Source organism: Camelina sativa, chromosome 16 (genome assembly GCF_000633955.1).
Source record: "Camelina sativa cultivar DH55 chromosome 16, Cs, whole genome shotgun sequence".
NCBI lineage: Eukaryota > Viridiplantae > Streptophyta > Magnoliopsida > Brassicales > Brassicaceae > Camelina > Camelina sativa.
Window position 1 is genome coordinate 4,277,100 of NC_025700.1, and position 23,056 is coordinate 4,300,155.

The 23,056-nt window shown below is 36.4% G+C and overlaps 6 protein-coding genes and 1 pseudogene across 6 annotated transcripts; 5 read left to right on the top strand and 2 right to left on the bottom strand.

The window, feature by feature from the left end:
• On the top strand, positions 346 to 2,313 carry LOC104753355 (LOB domain-containing protein 14). The gene is made up of 3 exons (XM_010475618.2): positions 346 to 554; positions 1,671 to 1,936; positions 2,029 to 2,313. Exons 1-3 carry the CDS (start codon positions 503 to 505, stop codon positions 2,311 to 2,313), a joined length of 603 nt encoding a protein of 200 aa, XP_010473920.2. The 5' UTR covers positions 346 to 502.
• Positions 2,469 to 8,254, bottom strand: LOC104749712 (poly [ADP-ribose] polymerase 1-like). Its single transcript, XM_010471391.2, has 19 exons — positions 7,918 to 8,254; positions 7,268 to 7,317; positions 6,964 to 7,186; positions 6,684 to 6,870; positions 6,288 to 6,570; positions 5,926 to 6,121; positions 5,676 to 5,837; positions 5,543 to 5,603; positions 5,398 to 5,461; positions 4,824 to 5,307; positions 4,630 to 4,742; positions 4,472 to 4,548; positions 4,205 to 4,365; positions 3,907 to 4,098; positions 3,706 to 3,814; positions 3,488 to 3,570; positions 3,238 to 3,375; positions 2,930 to 3,112; positions 2,469 to 2,756 (listed from the first exon to the last, which is right to left on the bottom strand). The coding sequence occupies exons 1-19, from the start codon at positions 8,059 to 8,061 to the stop codon at positions 2,709 to 2,711; spliced, it is 2,958 nt and encodes a 985-aa protein (XP_010469693.1). The 5' UTR covers positions 8,062 to 8,254; the 3' UTR covers positions 2,469 to 2,708.
• LOC104749713 lies at positions 9,479 to 9,912 on the top strand. Its single transcript, XM_010471393.1, has one exon. The coding sequence runs from the start codon at positions 9,536 to 9,538 to the stop codon at positions 9,752 to 9,754; it is 219 nt and encodes a 72-aa protein (XP_010469695.1). The 5' UTR covers positions 9,479 to 9,535; the 3' UTR covers positions 9,755 to 9,912.
• Positions 10,151 to 10,495, top strand: LOC109129435 (annotated as a pseudogene).
• LOC104749714 lies at positions 10,778 to 14,510 on the top strand. The gene is made up of 12 exons (XM_010471394.2): positions 10,778 to 10,999; positions 11,090 to 11,718; positions 11,868 to 12,028; positions 12,301 to 12,361; positions 12,580 to 12,645; positions 12,825 to 12,910; positions 13,047 to 13,110; positions 13,202 to 13,414; positions 13,536 to 13,601; positions 13,682 to 13,761; positions 13,854 to 13,979; positions 14,176 to 14,510. The coding sequence occupies exons 1-11, from the start codon at positions 10,858 to 10,860 to the stop codon at positions 13,963 to 13,965; spliced, it is 1,680 nt and encodes a 559-aa protein (XP_010469696.1). The 5' UTR covers positions 10,778 to 10,857; the 3' UTR covers positions 13,966 to 13,979; positions 14,176 to 14,510.
• On the bottom strand, positions 14,679 to 15,145 carry LOC104749715. The gene has a single exon (XM_010471395.1). It carries the CDS (start codon positions 15,051 to 15,053, stop codon positions 14,841 to 14,843), a length of 213 nt encoding a protein of 70 aa, XP_010469697.1. The 5' UTR covers positions 15,054 to 15,145; the 3' UTR covers positions 14,679 to 14,840.
• LOC104749716 (hydroxyacylglutathione hydrolase 2, mitochondrial) lies at positions 19,717 to 22,479 on the top strand. Its single transcript, XM_010471396.2, has 8 exons — positions 19,717 to 19,964; positions 20,345 to 20,515; positions 20,615 to 20,818; positions 20,931 to 21,054; positions 21,644 to 21,744; positions 21,848 to 21,922; positions 22,010 to 22,108; positions 22,204 to 22,479. The coding sequence occupies exons 1-8, from the start codon at positions 19,911 to 19,913 to the stop codon at positions 22,336 to 22,338; spliced, it is 963 nt and encodes a 320-aa protein (XP_010469698.1). The 5' UTR covers positions 19,717 to 19,910; the 3' UTR covers positions 22,339 to 22,479.

Below are 23,056 nucleotides of genomic sequence, written 5' to 3' on the forward strand. Positions count from 1 at the left end.
TCTAACCCTGTTGTGCGTTATGTATATGTACATGTAATTTGCAGATTTATTGCAATGTTTTTAATTCCTTGATGCTCTATTTACAATTATGTTAATCATTAAAGCTTGCTATATTAGTTAAGGAATCACATAAGTGTAATTTTTTTTTTTTCCCTTTGAATATGCTTTTGCAGCTGTGTTTGAATTCAATTTCAGACGTGTTTGAGTTTTTCTCATCACCAATCTTCGAATGGTCTTTGAAGAGCGATTAAATTTGATTACCACTTGTATAGTTTCGTTCGTTTCAAATCCTGACCGGAGCAGTATTCGTCATTAGTCTTCAATAACTAGACGCTGTGAAAGTTATTGACAAACGTTGATCTCTGTAACCTCTCAAATGCAATGTTGGGGTTACATCAATTAAAGAACAAGCTCAACGTTATTTTCCCACTCGAATAGGATTTGTAAAGTGTAAATGCAAACACTAATGAAAGTTTCATAGATCAATAATATATTTTCGGTCATGAAGGGAGAAGTGATGGCCAATGCTATGACTGATGCAACTTCCGGATCAGGTGGACTGTGATTTGGATCGATCACTCATGTATTGGATTGGCTCCTGGTCGGGTGCTTTGGTGGTCCTGTAACCGATGTGGATAATATTAATATAGTTGGCTCCAGGGACCTTGGACTGGTCTGCACTTGATCGATGTGCACGGCCGATATGTCTTATGAGAGTTGTTTGAGTTGTCATAGATTCAAAGAACGCTAGACATAACTTAGGATACCTTAAGTCCTCAACAAAGATAAAAGATTAAAAAAAAACCTCTAAAGATGGCATATATCAATCTTCAAACTTTATTTTTCTTACTATTTTTAATCTCCACTTAACCAACATTAAGTCATGAATCCACTATCAGTTGTTCATTATTTTCGAATAATTTAACTTTTGTACTTGATCAATTATTTTGGGAATATTTGTGTTGATAATCATGATTCATGATTACTATGTGGGCTGGATAATCATGGGTTTCTATTTTTTTAGTCTGTAAAGTCTCATAGAACTGTGACTGAGCATAGCTAATGTTTCAAATCTAATTAGAAGAAGTTACCTTGTCCCATTTCTGTATACAGTTACATATTCTTGTTATGTAATTTATATAATTTACACCAATTACACAGAAAGTAAACTAAGCAAACATTAAACGCAAACTTTATACTAAATTATCAAGAAAAGAATGAAGTAAATAATGAATCAAGAATGCTATGACCACAACAAAAAGCAACTTGGGTTTGGTTCATGTTTCCTCATTGTTTTGTCCTATACGTCAACCAAATCTCTCATACGATCGGATCACAATATTAATAGGGTTCTCTCAACTATTTTCTAAGAATATTCTCCTCCTCAAACGCTTAAACACAATTATATATTATGACAAGTTATATTAAAAAGGATATTTTACCATGTATATTAACTTGAGGGAAAAGAAAAAGCTATAATTGTACGCCATTAGAGAGACAAATATGTAAAATAACAAATTGGATTATCAGAAATCCCACCATAGTTCTTTAGTATATATATACCTTTGCATAAACACGCACTATATAATAGTCATTAGTAGTATTAATCTTCTTCAAAGCTAATATTTCGTTAATAGTTAGACTATTACATTTGAGTATGGGAGGTTTAGGTTCACCATGTGGAGGATGCAAGTTCTTGCGTAGGAAATGTGTAGAAGGTTGTGTATTTGCACCATATTTTTGCTACGAAGAAGGATCTTCTAATTTTGCAGCCATTCACAAAGTGTTTGGAGCCAGTAACTTCTCTAAGCTCATTTCTCATCTCCCTGACCATGACCGGTGTGACGCCGTGCGAACCATCTCTTACGAGGCTCACTCTCGTCTCCATGATCCTATTTACGGATGCGTCTCCCAAATCTTCTCCCTCCAGCAACAGGTATTTTTTCCTAGGATGATAAATTGTTTTTGGTCTTTTGCTTCATCATCTCTAGTGCACTTACAAGTAACACCACTTACTTTTTTCTTAAGGTTGTTAGTCTACAAGCACAAGTGGTCCTACTTAGAGAAGAAGTTTCTAGAAGTTTCCCTCAAGAGGATCCTAGTTGCAATCTGAAGCAACAAGAAAAGCTTCTTGCTCAACAAATGCCACAAGATCTTCACAATTGGTTTTACCAAGAATTCTTGGACTCAAACCTCAACCAAGTGAGTGGTGCTACACACGAACATGAGCGATCCATGGATCGGAATGAGTCACTTTGTAGCTCAAATGAATCTCTTTACTACCGAGAGGCTAATTTTCCTTGCTCTGGTTGAATACGAGCGACTATTTTGTCAGAAATTGAACCATAAATTCTTCTAGAATCTGTTTTACTATCCACTTTTCAACATTTTTCATAGCAGAATCAGCCACCATTTTCTCTTTGAGAATTACCATTTCTTCGATGATCTTTCATAGAAACAACATTAGATCTAACAAGTGTTGTCTTAAGACCAAAAAGAGTCATAACAGAGAGAAAGCAGAAGAAAATGTCGTGCACATGTTTTAAAACCAGCCACATCTACAAAAGCGAGAGAGACAAAATCTGTGACTTCATGTTGGATTTGATAACCTAAAAGACTATTTACAACAGTTATGTCTTCATGTTGGGGTCGATCTCCCAAATGACATTTAGTTAACAAAAGTTATGTCATCCTGTTTGGTTTCAAGCTCATCTCTTGTGCTTAAATCTTACTTTCAACAAGTACTGCAACTTCACCTGTCCACAGACAAAGTAAACTTTGTCAGATATGTACACACCATAAGCATTAGCTTTCTAAATGATTTATTATTTCTCATTCCAATTACTCAAACAGACACGAAGAGGATAGTGTTTGTAACCTATCCCATTGTAAATGGGTGAAAGGAACAAGGAAGGGAATCATAAGTTACCTGAGCTGTATTGTAGACGATATACTCGTTGTACATAAGCTCAGAAGCCTTGACCTTCGATGAAACAGGTTTTCCACAAGGAACAGTCACATCACCTCTCCACTTGGCAAATTCTGAATCTTGAGGCACTTTCTTGCCAAGCCCTTTGGTCGAGTGTTTTCCTCTCGGAGGTTTATCCATGTACTAAAGAATTGTGGACACGAGTCATATTACAGAGTTAAGAAATAATTGATGTTGTGCCTAAAGTCTCAATTTAAGGACTAAATGTTTAGTGTATCATATCCTAGAAAATTGCAATATGGGCTCACCGTAGCTTTTGTTAACTCATGTATTTCTCCCAATGCAACTTCACTCAGAAGCATTAGACCCACCGGGTTTTTCTTACACGTGTAGCAGTACTGAGCACTTTTACTGACAAGGTCAGCGAAGTAAATCCCCTTTCCAAACTGAAAGACAGGAATTTCAAGAAGTTGGACTTCAGAACCTCCAACAATTTAAATAGCAAAATCCCTCAATTGATGAGAACCCCACAAGCATAGACACAGAGAGAATACTAACCATGTAGCCAGTAGCAGGAGCTTCTGGCGGCGCAATTCTTAGTCCTTGGTTCAGAATTCCAACAAAATTCGTTAATCGAGAACCTGAGAGCAGAGTTATTTACGTTTAAACCAAGGGATCAGCAGACATAAATATATAATCAACCAAAATATTAACAATCAATATTTCTTGTATCTGCTTCCAAATTATCTTAGTGTGGCTGGTTGCAGCTTGCTTACCATGCCATAGGAGCATCTTATTGCCAAGTTTTTCCCTGTAAGGAGCATATTTATCGAACTCTCCTTCTCTTTCAAGAGCAAAAACTTCCTCCAGTTCAAGACTCCACTCCTGACAAATCCAATAACCAGAAAATGAATTAGAAAAATTATGATAAACAAACATAAAAAAATATATATATTTAATGAGGAAGTGGAACTCACTGTATGTGTTGGGGCATGAGTTGTGTTAAGATACTTTTCGATTAATCGATAATCTTCGCTATCATGAGGAAGTGGTGAAATATCACAATGCAGCTTCTTGTATTTATCGTCAAGAGATTCAGTGCTATCAACTTCAAATCCTACTAATCTTGAAGCAATTTCGATATCCTGCAGAGCCTCGAGCATTTTCACCTGCGACAAACAGATACAATACTCTTTTGGTAACTTAGGGAAACAAAAGAACAAAAAAAGACCAAGGTTGAAAACAACACCAAGGTGTTTGTTCTACGGCGAGTACCTTAGACTTAAAGTCATCTTCATCACGGATAATATGAGGATGAATAGAAGGGATCATCGTAAAAAATCTATTACTAGCATCGACAAGCAAGCTTTCTTTGGTAGAAGGCTGGGGATCGCTCTCAGTCAATAGCTTCTGTATCTCTGTCAATGCCTCAAAACCTATAGAAGAACAAACAAGAAAAAACAATATATAGATATGTGATGTAGAGCTATGATTCATTATTTACTAAAAACAAAAAACTAAAACTGGACAAGTAAGAGTTACCCTTATGTATATTATGTTTGCTGAGTTTCCCTAGTGGCATCTCTGACATATTGATCTCGAACTCCATCATAGCAGATCTGACAGTATTTATTAAGTTATTTCAGGCCGTTTCTAGGGGGAGGAGAGGCGAGGAAGACAATGGCAAAGAAGTTTCTAACCTGTAAGTTTCCACATCAAAAAGCATCTTCATTAATTCTATTAATGGAGGAGCAAGGTTGCTAATGGTCTGAACTGGCTCTTTTTTGGCTACGTGCTTGTTAACTCCATAATCCTGAAACAAAAGATACAAATTAGTTTATGAAAGTTTTAAGAAAATAAGAATATCTGAAGATACAAAAGATATGATGCTTACAATGTCCAACGGGAGAAATTTTCCTGGTTGTTTCTGGAAAGTTGTTTTTTGTTCCCAAGATTCCCAGGAGTTTCCAGTCTTTTCAAGAAACAGACGTTTGAATTCATGAACCGCATCAGACTTTGACAACTCTTCCACTTTGTTACCACCAATCTTTTCATTTCCAACTCGGCCCCATTTACGAAATACGTAGCAATCTGAACCTTTATCTTCTTGGATTATCTGGAGTATGTAATAACTATTGATACCGGTAGAGAGATCGGACATGCTCAGAGTTGTGTTATAGATACTGTTCCCATCTTCAAGAATGTGACAGTGCTCTTGGAGGCCAGACGCTTCGTGCACAGCGCTTCGCCCTTTTACTTTAACAGTGACCAGGCTCTCACTAGTGTCTTCAATTTTGTACTTGTCCAATGGAAGTTTCCTCTGTTTTTTTAAGCAGTCAACCATATAATCCTCTCTCACGATAGCCACTTTCATCCTCCTGACACATATATCAACACCAACGTTAAAAGTGAAAGCAAAGAGTGTGATGAGTAAAAAGAGTATCAGCACAATAAAGGCCCTTTCCTACCTTGCCTTTCTCATTTCAGCATCTCGGATACCTGTCGGTCCACAGACAACCAAACAGCTTGTACCTGCAAATTGTGAAACAGATATATTCAAAGGCTAAAAATACTTTCACAATATGCTAAACTAATCACTCGAATAATACATACCTTTTTTAACATTAGCATGAAACTCTACACCAGCTTCCTCGATTTTCTTCTTCCATGCTTGCTGCAAAATGATTCCATCAAGCAATGAAGTGCAAAGATAATTTAAATTACAACTTTTGACAGAAAGACATACGCGTTCCTTAGTATCTCCATCAACTGAAACTTTAAGATCTGATAGCTTTTCACTCCTTGAGGAGTCAGCTGCATCTTTAGAACCTTGACCCTGAGCCGTCTCACCAGAAGATACAGGGCGCAGTATACGTTTTGGCTTCACACTCTTTTGAGACTTATTCCACTGCAAGGAATCAGAAGAAAAATATTAACTTCATGAGTAATATACACCACATCTGACCAATATCAACTCTACAAACTGGCTGATTTACCTTCAGAAGGAACTGATTCTCTGTTCCTTCTGGAATCTTCCACTTCCCTTTGATGTGGTCTGGATCCAAAGTGGAATGGGAACATTTGCTCCATTCCGAGATGTAGCCATGGCATCGGTAAAGTCCTCCAGAAAAGGAAAGATGACCAGAGCAAATTGGGCAGAGAGCGAGTGGACCAAACATCATGCCATCAGCACTAAAACGAAACAAGCAGAGAGGTCAGGACTATGATTACGTATCAGAGTCTCTAATCCAAATACCATAAAGAATATCCACATAACAGTAACCGAAATATTACAGACAACATTTCAGAATGTCTTTTCAAGCAATATACTTCCAGACAGCTTCGCAATGTTATTTACCATTTATCACGCAGATCAAGTTCTGATCCTCTTGTACTTTGTTCATTTAATTCAAGCATTTCCCGTAACTCGGCTGTTGTTACATATTTTTTCAGATCATCCTTCAGGTCCCACAATTCTTTAGTTTGAGCCTCCATTACCCTTTCTGTGCTACAAGGTTGTAAAGCACCGCTTGTAGTCATGTCAAAACTAGTTTTTGCTATTTTCGACTTCTCATTATCACCAGAATCGTTTCTTCGTTTTGTGCCTACTTTTGGATTTGTTTGACGTGCTTCTGCTGTCTCTATCCCAGTTGTGCCAAAAGAAATTAACAGATAGCAATCAGACTATAATACTGCAAACCAGGATTCTGTAACAAGGAACTCAATGCATCACCGAACACCTCAAGACTCATACCAGTTTTAGCTGCCGGCAGAGTTTTCTTCACTAAGGGAAGAAGAGCTTCTTGGTCTGAGTCTGGTATGTTTCTCCATCCAGGCAAACTTTCCAGTTCAGTGGAGGAAGACATTTCAAGGAAACATTTTGCGTGATGCCACATCAAACCCTTGTTACCCGGGCCTTCAGGCTTAGAGAATATACGTACCTGGAAGAAGAAAACATACCAATAACCCTAAATGCATGAGGACCAGTTCATATAGATTGCTACAACCATGGCAGATGAAGAACAACACCTAACCTCTCCTTTCAAGATCTTCTCGTTACATTTTCTGCAACCGGCACGAGAAGTTTGTGACACTTCAATCCCATATTCTAGTTTGGCATTATTAGCAGTACTGCTCGTGTTCGTGCTCGTGCTTGCGCTTGCGCTTGTGCTATTCCCTGCTCCAGATTCGACATATTTTCTAATCTTTTGCTGATCTTCCCAACGAAGTGATTCTATGCCTTCAACATCATCAACTCTAGCAAAACCAAGAGACAAAATATGGTTGATAGCTTAACGCTTTTTAATATATTCACTAAGAGATATTGGTTTTACATACGATTTTATCTGCTTCGTTTTCTTCAGTATACAAGTAGCATGGTTCCACATCTGTGGGAGAAAAACAAAAGAACAGAGAGGATACTGTCAGTTAAAAAAAACTTCATGTCCACTGGAGCTAAAGCAAAATATAATCAAAATGGGAAAGTCAAGCAGAGCAGGAAGAAGGAAGTAAGACAATGTTCTATGGTTCCAAGTTTAAAGAACAAGAGAAGAATGATCTTTGACATTCCAGAAAATAGCAGTTCACATATGTCATTGCAAAAAGCACAAACCTTTTTGCAATCATCAATTACTATATAAACTCAAAAGTGGCTACAATAGCTTCAATTGCTGATGTATCACATTCAATTAGGCATAAAGGAGGAGAATGAAAAGCTTTTTCAGAAGTAACAGAACAAAAAAAAGCAAGCTTGACACCCAAAAGTAGTCCCAGAGCTAAGCAGAAGCAGAATGAACAAAACAAAACCCCCACAGAACGCCAGTTTCCATCTAAAAAGAACCAAATTTACCTCAAAAACCCTAAAAGGAAGTAACTTTGTGATTCGAAAACCATAAAGAAACATTATAACTATAGATAGAATCCACAGTAAGAAGCACAAGAGTATAGTACAGAGACGGGTCCAAGTTCTTGGAGAGAGAGAGTCGTACAGGCATGACGCCGTCAAATTGAGAGGCTTGAACTAACTTTCCAAGACGAAAGGTCTCCTTGGTAATGGCGGACTTGCAAGTCTTGCATGAAGACCTTGAAGACTTAGCATATTCCGCCCTCCACGGCTTATGTGGACTCGCCATTGCTGTTAATTCCCTTTCTCCGGTAAGACAAGATTACACCAGTGTGAGGAGGAGGAGGAGGAGAAGACTATTTATACATATGCCTTCTCTCCAATATGATGATAATGATGGTGATGGTGACGACGGTGTTGAGGAATGCTTCTCGGCGACGGCTTTACAGATTGTGTTTCTACCGTTTAACCCTTTTTCTCCTTTTTCACCCTAAAAGCTGCTTCTTTATTTATATAATTAACACTCGATAATGCTTTTAATTATTATTACTAATCTTTAATATCGTAATATTATAAAATTTATTAAATTTCGATTTACATGTTTATTTCAAACAATTATAGCACCATCCGTTATGCAATATGAATATATGATCATCAAATTTTGTTTTATATATGATTAACCCAATAGTATATTAGTATATGTGGTTTTTCAATCTTTGAGACGAACAAACAAAAACAGATTCGTAGAGTAAACATAATATGATGTGCATAAAATGGCAATAATAATTTTTAAAGAAAAAAATAGCATTCATACAAACTTTTCTTAGATAAATATAAAATTTACTCAACTAAAAAAATATTTTTATGCGTTTAAGGTTTAGGATTAAATTTTGAATCATGTTGCTATTTTATTTAACTTCAGAGATGATGTGTTAAATTTATAAATAAAACTTATATTTGTGTTATTTGTGAGAAGTGGCCAACAATTTATTTAACTAAAAAAAACACTTTTTTTTTACATCAAATGTATCTATTGAATTTAAGAATTCTATAATATTGCATAGAGAAAAGAATTTAGCTTCATGTAGAGAACCACCCTTCAAGACTTTATTGTCGAACTTGTTATCTCCCATGACTCGTGTCAATGATGGCCGGCTCCGAATTTGTTTGTCTATGTGTTTGATAACAAAATATTCAACAACTCATGGTCATGGACACAAATATTTGGATAGTAGTGGAGTAGCTAGTGGTCGTATAGATTTTTCAGAAAACAACTACAAGATGCAAAAATAATATTACTCCGATCCGGCTATATTACTCCAGACTACAATAGGCAAAACAAAATATCAAATTTATTATCACAATTTTTTGGGAAAACCAAACCGGAATCGTAGAAGTCAACTCGAACCGAGATCACATCCACCGGCGTGTCTTTTCAAGACACCTTCGGTGAGAGCAAGAAATCTTGGAGTCCAAGTCATAAACCGTGTTATATGTGTTAACATGATTGATCAAATATCTCAAATATTTATTTTCAAGTTCAAATGTTGAAAACCATTTCTTTCCAAGTAAAAGTCAATCCTTAAGAATATTGTTTAGTCAGTGTATGACCAAACAATCCAAAACCCCTCATCTCTCTCTCTATAATCTATATATAGAACTCAAACTTACTTACATCTTCAACGCCACACAAGCTTACAAATAAACACATTTGTTTTTTTTGTTTCTTTAAGTTCAAGAGAGACTACTACAAAGTTATAGTGATGATGATGAAGCAAGTGATAGTTGGAGTAATTTTGGTTGCCTTTTTAATGGTTTTTTTGGACTCCACACAAGTAGGAGCGACGAGGCTGTTACGAACCACCTTCCATAGTGATATCCGGTTCGTGTTTGAGTCGTTACAGAAGGGTGCTGTCCCTGGGTCTGGTCCTAACGGATGCTCTAACATACCCAAAGGTAGTCCAGGCTCGTGCCATGGATGATCCCTCTCCCTCACGTGAAGCTTTTTCCCAATACCCAAATTTGGTCTATGGGTGGAGTTGGACTATTTATTTATTTATTTTTCTTGTACACGAGAAATAATACTTTAACTTTTCTTTTAGCAACAGAGCTATGAAAGCAAATACATTTTTTTTTTTTTCTGAAAGCAATTGCATGTTTCATTGGCTTATAGAATTTACGAAAGTTAATAGTACAATTTTTTTTGTGTGATAATTATGCGTATATTAACTGGAGTCTACCAATAAAGAAGTCTGTGATTCACTTTTACTAGTTATAAATTTGGATCATATTTCTCAAGTAAAAAAAAAAAAAAAAAAAAAAAAAAAAAAAGATATTTTGTCTCTTNTAAATTTGACAGAGAACAAAGTTGAGTGCTAATGAAGAAACAAAAGATATTTGGAGTGATTTTGCTCGTCCTTTTAGTGGGGTTTTTGGACTCCACACAGGTAGGAGCCACGAGGATGTTACAATAGTGATATGAGGTTTGTGTTTGAGTCGTTACATAAGGGTCCGGTCCCTAGTTCTAGTTCTAATGAGCGCTCTAACATCCCCAAAGGCTCAGGCTCGTGCGGTCGTGCCATGGATGATCCCTCACAGCTTGATCCCAATACCCAAATTCGATCCCTACTTATTTACTTTTCTTGTATACTAGATTATACATGTATAATGCTTTAACGGTTCTTGCCCATGTAATGTGTAAGATTAACCGGAGTCTACCATAAAAAAAAAAGTAAAAAACTAAAATAAAAACTTTTTATGAGCAAATTTCTCAAGTAAATCAAAACGAAAAAAAGTAACCAGTTCCGGTTACGTTAATTTGGTTTTCTCAGTATAATTCGTATCCGATTAAACCGAACAGAAGAACAAACCCGGTTCAGATTGGTTCGATTTGAATTATGTTCTTCCTTAACGAGGGAGAGAGAGAGAGAGAGAGAGATCCTGAAACGCTTAAACCCTTTCGATTGAAACATTTTCCCGAGATTTGGGAGTGTCCCTANATTTTCCTGAGATTTGGGAGTGTCCCTAAAACCCAAACACTGATCGAGCTCTCAAGGCAAAGACGAAGAAGAAGGAATTAGAAGAAATGATGAATAAACCTTGGAAGATAATTCCAAGGCCACTTCTAGAGACAGTTCTCAACAACCACGTCCAACGCCACCGTGTTCCTCAGCCGCTCATCCTCCATGGTCCTCGTGGTGTTGGCAAAACCACTCTTATTCTTAATCGTAAATCCACCATTCCAAATCCCTAAACTTTCCCCATATTTTTCAAAAGATCGTAGCTTTTGATTCGTTTCGATCTCATTCTCTTTTTAGGTCTACTCGGAGACTGGAACAAAGGGCCTCACATCGCTGGCTATGTAGATTTTGCGCAATCGATCACGGAACACCACCCAGATCATCACCAGTCCTATCCATGGACGTCTTGGACCAGTGTTGACCCACCATTGTTGTCTAATTGCAAAACCCAGCTCGAGAACTGTCTTGAATCCATGAGCCACAAAGCTATCAAACTTGGGAGTATAAGCTCGCAGCAGATCTTCACTACTATGAACAAATGGTATGGTCTTAACACCGCACTTCGCCGTATACTTCAGGGCTATAACATTGCCGTTCCAGAGAAAGTCTCGATTTCGTTTCTCTGGGAACGGGCGGTGTATGCGCTATCTGTTCGACGAAATGCCGATGAGATTGATGGGTTGCTTGAATTGGAAGAGAAAGGTGATAGCTTGTCTGTTGAAGAGGCTTCGTATTATAGAGAGACTGCCTTTGCGTTAAGATTGGCCAAAGAGGTCATAAATGTGCACCAGGGTTGGAGAGCTAATGCCATTGCCCATCTTAATCGAACTAATGGGTTTTCGAGAAATTTAGCTAATTCATGTACTGACTGGCCATTGCTGATGCTCGAGTTGTTGTCACAAGCTGCAGAGATTGGTTTCTTCCAGGTAATGAAATTGAAAGTACTAAACTTTTCTTGATCTTAATAACTAGTTTATATCATTTAGAAGCATTTTTGCCAACTTATCGATGTTGCTTTCTGGTTTAAGTAATGTTGGCAGTTTTGTTTGTCTTTGTTTCTTGATTCACTTGGCAGCCTAAGCTGGTCTTAAACAACATTGAAATATTGAAGAGTGCTATTCAGACTGATGATTCAACAGTTTCAGCGTCAATGTACCATGACAATCTTGTGTGGAGAATAATAGCGTTAGGTGCAAATGACCGTTGTCTACCCGTCCTATTTGTGACTTCGGATAGGTTGGTCTTATTTTTTCTTTACCTTTTTGGGTTTTATAAGTACAAGCTGTTACTATTTGATGATGACTTGGTCTCCTAGCTCAATTTAAGGTTATAAACACTAGACGAGAAAATTGTCTCGGACGTGTATTACTTTGTTACATGTCATTTAGTTACAGAAATTCTTGATAGTCATTTTCCCCTTTGAACTTGACGCCTACCTATGTCTTTTATTTTGAAACTATTTTTATCACTTTCTCTGATGTATAATAATTTGTATCCATTCCTGACAGCTACTACTCATACCAAGCCTTTGTTGACTTCGGGTTTCCAGACATTTTCATCTCTCGTGAGGTATAGAAGCTACACATATATCTATATCTAACTATAGATTCTGTATGCATTTGTGTGAACATGTATTGGTAATTTGGTATATAATGTAGAGTTTTCTAGTCTCATCCTTCATTTATTTCCGATTCAAAAGATCATGTTAACATAAGAATTGAGGTTTCTTATTTTTCCGCATTCTACCTTTTTATGTTGCATTTTGGCTTTTTTTTTTTCATTTGTAGACATTTGGATGGACTCCCCAAGAAGCCAAATTACACATGGTTCCTGATTACTTCAGTGCTTCGGAGGTGAGAAAATTATTGTAGGTAATGGCACTGCTTGTTTAGTGAAACCAAAATATTGAAAACTAGTGTGACAGCTCTAAACCCTAACAATGTCAAACCAGAAAGGTTGATTTCTGCTAAAAGCTATCTGCTTACTTTGCTGTCTATAATATTGGACTTTTAACATAATGTTGAAATTGTAGTGGACTATCATTGCGGATGTTCTTGGTGCCAATTCTCGGCATCTATTCGAGCTTTATGCGCTTAAGCAGAGTAATCATTACCAAAGGTAATGGTTCCCTTTTCTTTTGTATTCGCTCTTCATTGTAGCTTTCTTTAGCTCTTAGTTATGTTTTTGTGTCCTCAAAATGTGTCAAAGCCCTACTTTTCATTTTTCAAAAGTGACCTAAATTGTTTTTTATCAGTTTGATGGGAAGTAAAGCAGGTACAATTGAAGATATTGTAGATGCATACTTGGCATATTTACAAGTAAGCTCACTTAAAACTGATTGCTTGCAATTGCTTTCAAATTACACAGGAAAGAAACCGTTAATTTGTTGCAATGTGTTTTCTTGTATAGGTTGCTGTGGTTAACCCTGCAATGGAAAAAGCTATGTTGCGGCTGCAACGGTATGCCAGTGATGCACGAAAAGGAAGCATTCCGTCTGAGAAATTACGTTTTGGTGCTGCATGGAGGCATCCTCCGCGTACCGAGGATCCTACTTTGAACTCTGAGTGGGCTAAGATTCAGCTTATGGATTTTGTCCAAGCTCTTGTCAATACAGAATTAGCGGTACCTAATATTCTAGACCCTTAATGGAAATAAAGCTGAACTTTCTTCAGTTTTACCTTTTATACATGAAACCAATGATTATAGCATCACTGGTAATCTATAAGCATCAATGGTTAAATAGGTAAATTATCTGGGTGACTATAGCCTTGAGATCTTTGAAGACCCTTCTGCTATGGCATTGGTTGAGGTAATAAGATCTGTCGTTTCTTGATCTGTAGACATTAATTCCGCGAGCCATTTTACTAAAAAGGGTTGATTCTGTTTTAGGTTGGGATACTGTATACTCAGCGAGATCCATCATATTTTCGGCCTATATCTCAAGGCGTCAAAAGATGCCTTGTTAGATGGTGAGCAAACTTTTTTCCTTCTCACATGGATCTGCTCTTATAAATCTCTGCGTTTTTTGGATCCTCACACACCCGAGTGGTTTGCGTTACAGGCTCATCCAAGAGCGAATGCAGATGAGTTACTGGAGCTCAACCAAATACTGGTGGCAAAGGATCATCCGGGGTCGTTATTACAAGCATTTGATGCTTGGCTACCGAACATAGACAGTTTCACACAGGTACACACGCCTTACATTCTCTGTTTCTGTCTCTCTTACATCGCACAAGAATATAATTTTCTTGCCTCACGTTGCAGTATAAAATCATGAATTTAGGACTATTAGTAAAACTTCTGACTCAAGTTCATTGCATTAGAATGTTGCTGTTCGTGCTACTGATAAAGCTAATTATCCCAAGTTCCACACATCTATGCAGGTTTTATTTTCACAGGAACATTGATGAACTCTCGGTATCTTGTGCGCGTAAATCCCTGACCAAAGCATATCGGATTCATATTTTACCGTGAAGTAGGAAACATAAAGGGGCGTTGTTTTTTTGTTTCCGTCAAGGTCTGACTTTAAGTAAAAGTCACATCAAGAAGAGACGTCGGAGGGAAAGACCTTCGGCTAAACAGAACGGTGTAATCGTGTAAGTGGGAATACATTGCAATGAGAACGGCTCTCTTCAGACGCTGTATATAAAGCGCTTGTCGCTGCTGTGTTTATGTGATTTTTCAGGTTAAATTATATAAGTCAAATACTTGGAATTAATTATTCACTGTATTGTCTACCTTTCCAAGCCCAAAAGTCCAATAAAAAAGTTTTGTTCAACCAGAAATTTTTTTGATTGATTATTACGTTTGTTTCTCAAAATGCCATTTTCTTGACCAATTAGTGAATAGTGAAAAAGATGTTAGAATAATAGAGTACACACGCTAATAAACCAATTAATTTTCAGTTGATTAAAATTGATTTACATGAAACGAAGTCTAAAGCTATCGTTTAAGTACGTAAATGTAATTTATGTACGTAACACACAAATGTGGAAACAAAATTAGAATCAAAGAATGATGAAGATGAAAAAGATTCGTGTGACAGCTCTCAGTTATGGCATCTGCCTGAACCGCGAGGTATATTGGTGCAACCGTTCCGACCAGAGCCACGGACCGGACCTCTTTGCAGCGCCTGAAACAGAAGCCCGATATCCTCGACGGTCTCCGGGAAAGACCTTATGGCTTCAACTTGCGTAGCGTCCAAGAAAACAACGAACATAACAAATAACATAACTACGACAACCAATTGTTTCTTCATCATACTTTGAATTTAATGTTTTCTTGAATGAGAAGCATAAACGAAAATGAGCTTTTTATTGGTGAGTTGTAAGGACTTTTTTGTTTTGTATGTGTAATTAATTTGATTATGACTCGTATTTATAAGGTTTCTGAGATGTCATTGTTTGACTTGTGCAAGATTGGTCTCACTATCTTATGTTTATGTATACACACACACATATATGAACTTTGACTTTGACTTTACTAACAAAAGAATTCGTACGTTTTCAACAATTTGAACCAAATTTAAATAGAAAATTCACTAATACACGGTTTGGCCAAGTCCACCATAAGCTTTTGCTAAATGTATACAAGACTTGGCCCTAGCTGCCTCAGTCTAACCAAATTCCGCTTTTGGTTTAGATTGGTTTGATTTTGGTTTCAGAGTGGGATGCAAATTTAAATTTCTCTTTCCGTGACAAAGTGAAAATCGATACTCTCTTGAAAGATATTTTCAGTACGTCGCTCATCTTTTACAAAAGTAAAGCGTTTCTTTTTTACAAGTTGGATAGCTTCTGGTAAAAATTTATTCTGAAAGAAACCATTGTTAATAATATATATGGTGCTTGGTACTTAATTACTATATGATAGAGCTCCAATCATGAAGTAATGCGAAAAATAAAGATAAACAAAAATATCTTGTAGACAAATGTACTCTAATTTTTATACTAAAATTTAACTTTTCGAGTTATTAAATCCCCATTATGTTTATATTTTGTAGGATGGATATTTGGTGTAGTGATAAATTTGTCTTTAACCCTTTTTCTTCTAAATGTACGTAATGACGATAAATTCTTGCTTGATTAATTATCGTTAAATATAAGAATGCACTTTCTGATATGACAACGACAAAGAGCACAATATAGTAAATTAGTAATATACCGCACTTCTGGTTTGAGTTTAATTTTCATGTGCACTACAACTTTACAACCGCATGTGCCGCCACTTTTTTATCGCTCGTACCATTTGCATTGTAATGCAGATTTGGTATCATTTTGTTGTACCGTTGGTTGGTGAGGAACTGAGGACACATAATTGGTAATACTAATACATATATATCACATTGGTAAAATGTTACTACTAGAAAAAGTCCATATATTGAAAATCCATTAAAACTTTCAAAGGATTGAATTATCAAAAGTTTATAAAGCATGTGGACCATCAAACCAAAGTTCCAAATAGATAGCCACATAGCATTCAAACTTGGTAAGTTATAATGAAATTATTAAATAACTACTTTCAAACATGAAATTAGTTAGATATATGTTTATTTGTTTACGTTTTGCATCAAATATATAAAATTACCGTTCAAATATTTTAAGATGCTAAACACAACGTGAATAACGTAACTTAAACAAAACATCATTTTATGTAGTAGCCTTACTATTAGATAAAACATGCTCACGTTCGTTTTTATTGTGTGTTTAATTATACATGCGTGTGTGTGTGTGTTTAATTATAGATAGACATCAGAGTTTGTTTAATTATTTGACTCGGGAATTTTGGTCTTACAGGGTGTTTTGAGAATTGACTTTTATTTGTGAAGAAACACTCGGCTTGAACAACACATATTGGAATTAATCAAAAAACTTATACAACGACTCGGTTCGCCTTACACCACATGTTCTTATTCACACGAGAACCAGACAACTTCAGGCCAATTCTATTCCTAGGTAGGTAGGATAGCATATTTTTACATGTGACTGCGACTGTGAATAATGAGTATGTATTAATTCGTTCCACAACATCGGCCTATAATAGAACAAAACAGTTAATTACTAGATTTATTTTTAATTCAGTGTTTAAAATATATTTCATCCGAAGTTAATTGTATAAGTATCCATGTAAATGCATACTACGCGTATATAAAACATTATTTTGAGTTATAAGAAACAAACTCCAAATGTTGCATACTTGCATGCGTTTATAAGGACAAACTTAAGTTAAAATATCTAAGGACAAACATAAGTTTTGAGTACATATATATTCGCGTCATGTATGAATCATATCATGATTCATGCAGTAATTTCATTTTGGAACGTTGATTAGAAAATCATTTATATAAAGTCATACGGTTTACGACTTTTTTTTTTCTTGTAACATCCCGATCGCTTTATGCTTAATATAGTAAAATTTCAATATGATAAAAAGTAAACATAAATCTTTAAGTCGATTACAGTTTATACTTGCATGAAAAGTGCTTTTTGTCGGCAAAACGCAAAGATGCTTTGGAAAGAGTAAACGGAAAGAAAAAAAAAATGTACTTTTTGCAAGGGGATATAACTTATATTCCATCCGTTTCAAAATATAGGATGTTTTAACTAAAGCACACAAATTAAGAAGTCTTTACTTTTAACAAGTTCAACTAATCAGAAACAATACTACATAATATAAAATACTAAACTAATCTAAAAATTGCATAGAAATTTGAAAATATCTTATATTATAAAACAAAAAACTTTTCTAAAATATCTTATATTTTGAAACGAAAATAGTATATAATTAAGGCCTAAAGAGTTTGGCTAGTCGTTTTCACCTCAATGTTGGCCTGCAAAATCTACAACAAAACAACACAAACAAAAACAAGTGAGCATGGATATATGTACTTTTATATGTGAAGAGGCTTGAAACATATATATGAACGACAGTACGACGACACATAATGGAATTAATCAACAACAAAAAGTTTGGCCGATCCTATTCCTTGTGCTAGACCGCTAGTTACGAGATAGCACATTATCCTATGAATCTGAAGATCCACAACATCGTCGACCTATAAGAACAAAACCATTAATTACTAGCTAGCTTTATGTTTTTTATTTTGTTTGGACAGCAATTACTAGATTTATAAATGTTTAAACACGACGATTAAACTCAAGTCTTCAGTTCAGCTAACGACGAAAAATTAATAACTAAGTTTAGATGCATACGCGTAAATGACTACCCTAGTACCCAATATAAAACCTAAATCAAAATGGAGAGAGTAAGGTTTTCTAAAATGTTGCATAATTCGCACGCGTGTATAGATAGGTCCACTAATTATCGAATCACGTTTAAAAACAAGTTTAATGATACGCATATACTCGTGTCATCAGAATTATGAATCCATGATCCTTTTTTTTCTTTTCTTTTTTTTTCTAGAACATGATTTATGCATGTTGTCATTTTACTTCAAAACGTCGATTATAAAATATTTCACCGTAAGGTTTAAGAAATACTACATGTTTTCCACCGTTAATGATCAGGAAAATTTGAACATAAATCATCAGTGTCAATTAGAATTTTAAAATTACGTAAAAAGTGCCTTTTTGGTCGGCAAAACGCAAATATGCTTTGGAATGTAAAACGCAGGGTTTTAATAATACTATGATCGAAGCTTACTACAACGAAGTGTGTATCTTCTATAAACATAGTACTTGATTTCATTTTTTTTGATTAACAAAAGATTAATTCAGAGGAGCTAATGCGAAAGGAAATTGTTTACATACCGAACACTATGCGAAGCGTGCGTGCATAGCGTGCCAAAAGATCCGCTTTTACATTTGCATTTCTTGGAAAAAATATGGAAAAAGTAGAAAACTCCTCCTTGTCCATCTTGATATCTTCGAGATATGTCGAGAACGCCGGCCAGTCGTGTGGCGAAGACATCATCTTCACCAAATCAGCGCAGTCTGAGTAGAACGCCATATTACGGTAATCATGTCCGATCATGCAATGCATTGCCCAAATGAAAGCTTCGACTTCATCATGTAAGGGGGAAAGACTCCGTCGGAAGTTAGTAGCTCCCATGCTTGGCGTTGGATCCTGAGACTGGGTACAAAACCATCCGGCTCCTGCTAATAGATCGCCGGACTTCCAAGAGCCATCAACGAAGCAGCGATAGCCTGAAAAGAACATGGAAAGGGAAGTGGTTGGCCCTCGTAACCGAGAGTCGGCAACCGTTGGCTGGACAGTTGAATCCGCCTCTGCACCCTCTTCCTGAGCCTGCTGCCAGGCCAGTGCCTCACCTTCAGCTACCCGAATAACCACCTCTGACCGCTCAATGATGTTTTCAAAAACCTTTGCATTTCGCGCTTTCCATAAATACCACAAAATCCACGGGAATGCTGACACATGGGATCCCAAGCTTTTGGGGTCCAAGAAATGATCCAAATTAGTATAAACATACTCCATCGGAAAATAATGTGGTCCTACCAGTACATGAGATGAAGCCCACACCTGACGCGCTGGTGGATAGAGAAACAGAGCATGATTAATTGTTTTTTCCTCGGTACCACAACGTGAACAACCCAAATCACATGCAATACCACGCCGTCGCAAGTTTCTTGAAACCGGGATACATTCAGATAGTACTTGCCACATAAAGTGTTGGAGCTTTAGTGGGCAATTAACCTTCCAGACACTAGCTAGGAGAGAAGTAATCTCTGGCCATTTTTTATTTTATTTTTACAAACGAATTAAACGCAGAATGTTTTAAGATTTACTTAAAATTTGTATCCAATTTTTAATTATAGTCGTGAAGACACGTCGTACTAAAAAAAAAAACAGAGAATAAAATATGCATCGCTGTTTTAAAAGTTATGGTACGGTTCGTTCCGGTCCGGTTTGGTTATTGTTATAATATGACAAATTTGTGTGATGATTGATTGAGGCTCTCGAGTCTCGACTCTGTACGGCTTCTTCTTCTTCTTCTTCTCTGTCGCTCTTTCTCCGTCAAAATTCTCTTCGAAGATCGTTTTTGATCCAAAGAGAGAATTTTTCTGGGAGATTGAGTCCGAAAGATTAACCCTTTAGATAAATTCTCTATTGAAGATCGATCGATTGATCGATATAGAGAGAGATGCAAGCCATCTCGAAAGCTTCTTCTGCTATCTCATTCTTTCGCTGTTCTGGGGTTTGTTTCATCTCTTTCTCGGTTCTTTTTTTTTTTGTGCTTGTGATGAATTTTATTATTTTCTGAAATTTTCGAATTTGATTCATGAAAAGGTGCAAAAATCTGATTTTTTTTTTTGTTTTTGTTTCAGAACATCTTACTATATGCTTAATTTCTTGATGATCGTTTTCTGAGAATCTCATTCTCATGCCTTGGTTTTGTTCTCCAACGTATTGAGAGAGCTTTGTCTAGGTTGCGTTTAAAAAAATTTGTGATTTTTGAGATGTTTTGAAGCTGTAGTAGATATATGCACACAAGCTTGTTTGTTACGTCTTGTTTGAATAGATATATTTTTGTAAAGGAGAATGTAACATATCTCTGTTTTTTTTTATTGCTTTCAGAAGCTATCAAGCCAGCCATGTGTGAGACAGCTTAACCTCAGAAAGGGTCTTGTGTGCAGAGTCATGAAGCTGGTCTCTTCACCTCTTAGGACTTTGCGTGGTGCTGGTAAATCTATCCGAGTCTCCAAGTTCTGCAGTGTCTCTAACCTCTCCTCTTTGCAAATTGAACTGGTTTGTACTGTTTGATTTCTCCTATTTGTTTGTTTTTCATGCCATGTTTAGTTGGTCATCATGTAACGAAAATGATTCTCAAGTTTTTTTTTTCTCCAGGTGCCTTGTCTTAAGGACAACTATGCTTATATATTGCATGACGAGGACACTGGTACAGTTGGGGTAGTTGACCCTTCTGAAGCTGAACCTGTTATCGATTCTTTGAAGAGGAGTGGTCGAAATCTAACATACATATTAAATACACATCATCATTATGATCACACTGGTGGGAATTTGGAACTAAAAGACAGGTACGGTGCAAAGGTAGGAAATTTTTTTTAACTTCACTCTCTGTACTCCTTGTACAATGATAACATTTGTCAAAAATAAAAAAAAAATTGTAAGGTTAGTTAAAGGTTACATCTTTGGAATGCAGGTGATTGGCTCAGCGGCGGATAAAGACCGGATTCCTGGAATTGATATAGCCTTGAAGGATGGTGACAAATGGATGTTCGCTGGTCATGAAGTCCATGTTATGGATACTCCTGGCCACACAAAAGGTTGTTTAGAATTCTCATATTCATTTTGGAAGTGTTGAACCTTAACTCGCTGCATGTTCTTGCATTCCAATAAGCCTTTACCTACTTAGTAAATAAATTGGGTAACTTAGCTGAGACTGGAGATTTGGATTTAGTTTGGGAGGATTCCTTACAGATACTGTGTTCTCCTTATGTGTCCTTAACACGGCACAGAAGATAGAGTTGTCTCTCTTGTTCAAACAAGTTAATTGGACATCTAAGCGTACAGGAGTTCTAATACTTTTCAGTTTTCACCTGACTTGTGGCTTATTGGGAAATTTGTTGAGCTAAAGGGGTCTAAAAAAGTTGGGGGTTCTCTCAAATAATCCCTTGGATATAAGTTGGTACCTTGGTTGTATTAAGGAAACCATGAGGGTTCTATCATAAACCTTGTAACCAGAACAGTCTTGTTTATCTCTTCTTCGAAAATAGATATGCTATAGCCAACAACAATCGAGGTTTTGATGGTTTCTGTTGTGCAAATGAAAAACTATTGATGTTACATACCTCGTAAGCCTTGTTGTCCCGCGTATTATTCTTTGTGGTCTAATTATCATAATTCTAATTGCAGGCCATATCAGCTTATACTTTCCAGGATCACGAGCTATCTTCACCGGGGACACTTTGTTTAGCTTATCATGTGGTAAACTCTTTGAAGGCACTCCTAAACAGGTAAACATTACATATCTTTCTCTATCTTCCTGCTTAGTTACATTTCTTTTGGAACGAAACTCTCAGAATCAGTTAAATGATGTTTTTTTTCTATCCTCTGCAGATGCTTGCTTCTCTCCAAAAAATCATATCTTTACCAGATGACACAAGCATATACTGTGGTCATGAATATACACTGGTCCGTTACATTTTGGTATTCTAGTCTTAAATTGAAAAGCTTTTTACTAAACACGGTTGCCTCAAATGATTTTCGATTTGGGTGCAGAGTAACTCCAAGTTTGCGTTGTCTCTAGAGCCAAACAACGAAGTACTCCAGTCTTATGCAGCTCATGTTGCAGACCTCCGTAGCAAGAAATTACCTACGGTGAAAAGACAAAAAAAGATTCATCTCTCCCATGATCCTTATGAATTTTCTTGGTTAACTTAGTGTTGATTCTTTGTTTTTCCGCCAAACCTCAGATTCCAACAACACTGAAGATGGAGAAAGCTTGTAACCCGTTCCTCCGCAGTTCGAATACAGATATTAGACGGGCTTTACGCATCCCAGAGACATCAGACGAAGCAGAAGCTTTAGGGATCATCCGACAAGCATAGGATGATTTCTAAGCCTATGCTTATTTCTGAGGTAAACCTTTGGTTTGCTTCTCTAGTCCACAAATCAGATGTGTGCACCCGTTGACTTGGACATTCTTTATTTCTTTCATAACATACAAAAACACAAGAAAAGAGTTTCTTTTTTAAAAAACTTTTATCCATAAAATTTCTAATTTTCCTACTCACAAAATTATGTTGCTGTTAGATTTTGGTTGGATTTGAAGTACTTACCGAACTTGTTACCTACAATCGTGGCTTGGAGTTAATATCTATATATTTTTTAGTATTCAAATACTTTGATAATAATAGCATTGTTCATTGTAATCGTCGTAAGTCGTAACTACATCTCCCCTAATCTGCAGTAAACCACACCTAAAAAAAAAAAAACTAACAGCTAAGATCTGATTTGGCTTAGCTAAAAGAAGAGGTCACTTATTTCACCTGGTTGATAGAGTTGACGATGTTTTGATTAGGTATAGTAGTAGGATTTGATCGTTTAGGACTTAGGAGAGCCTCAACGTTAGTCATTGTCACTAAAAACTACAATCGCTTTACCGTCACTAATAACCACGATAGCTTTAAAGAAGCAAAAAGGAAAATAACCTAACCCTACTTTTCGAATTCGAATTTTCGATTCAATTCAAGAATATAGAATAACATTTTTCTTTAGTTGCCAAGGACCACCACNAAAAAAAAAAAAAAAAAAAAAAAAAAAGAA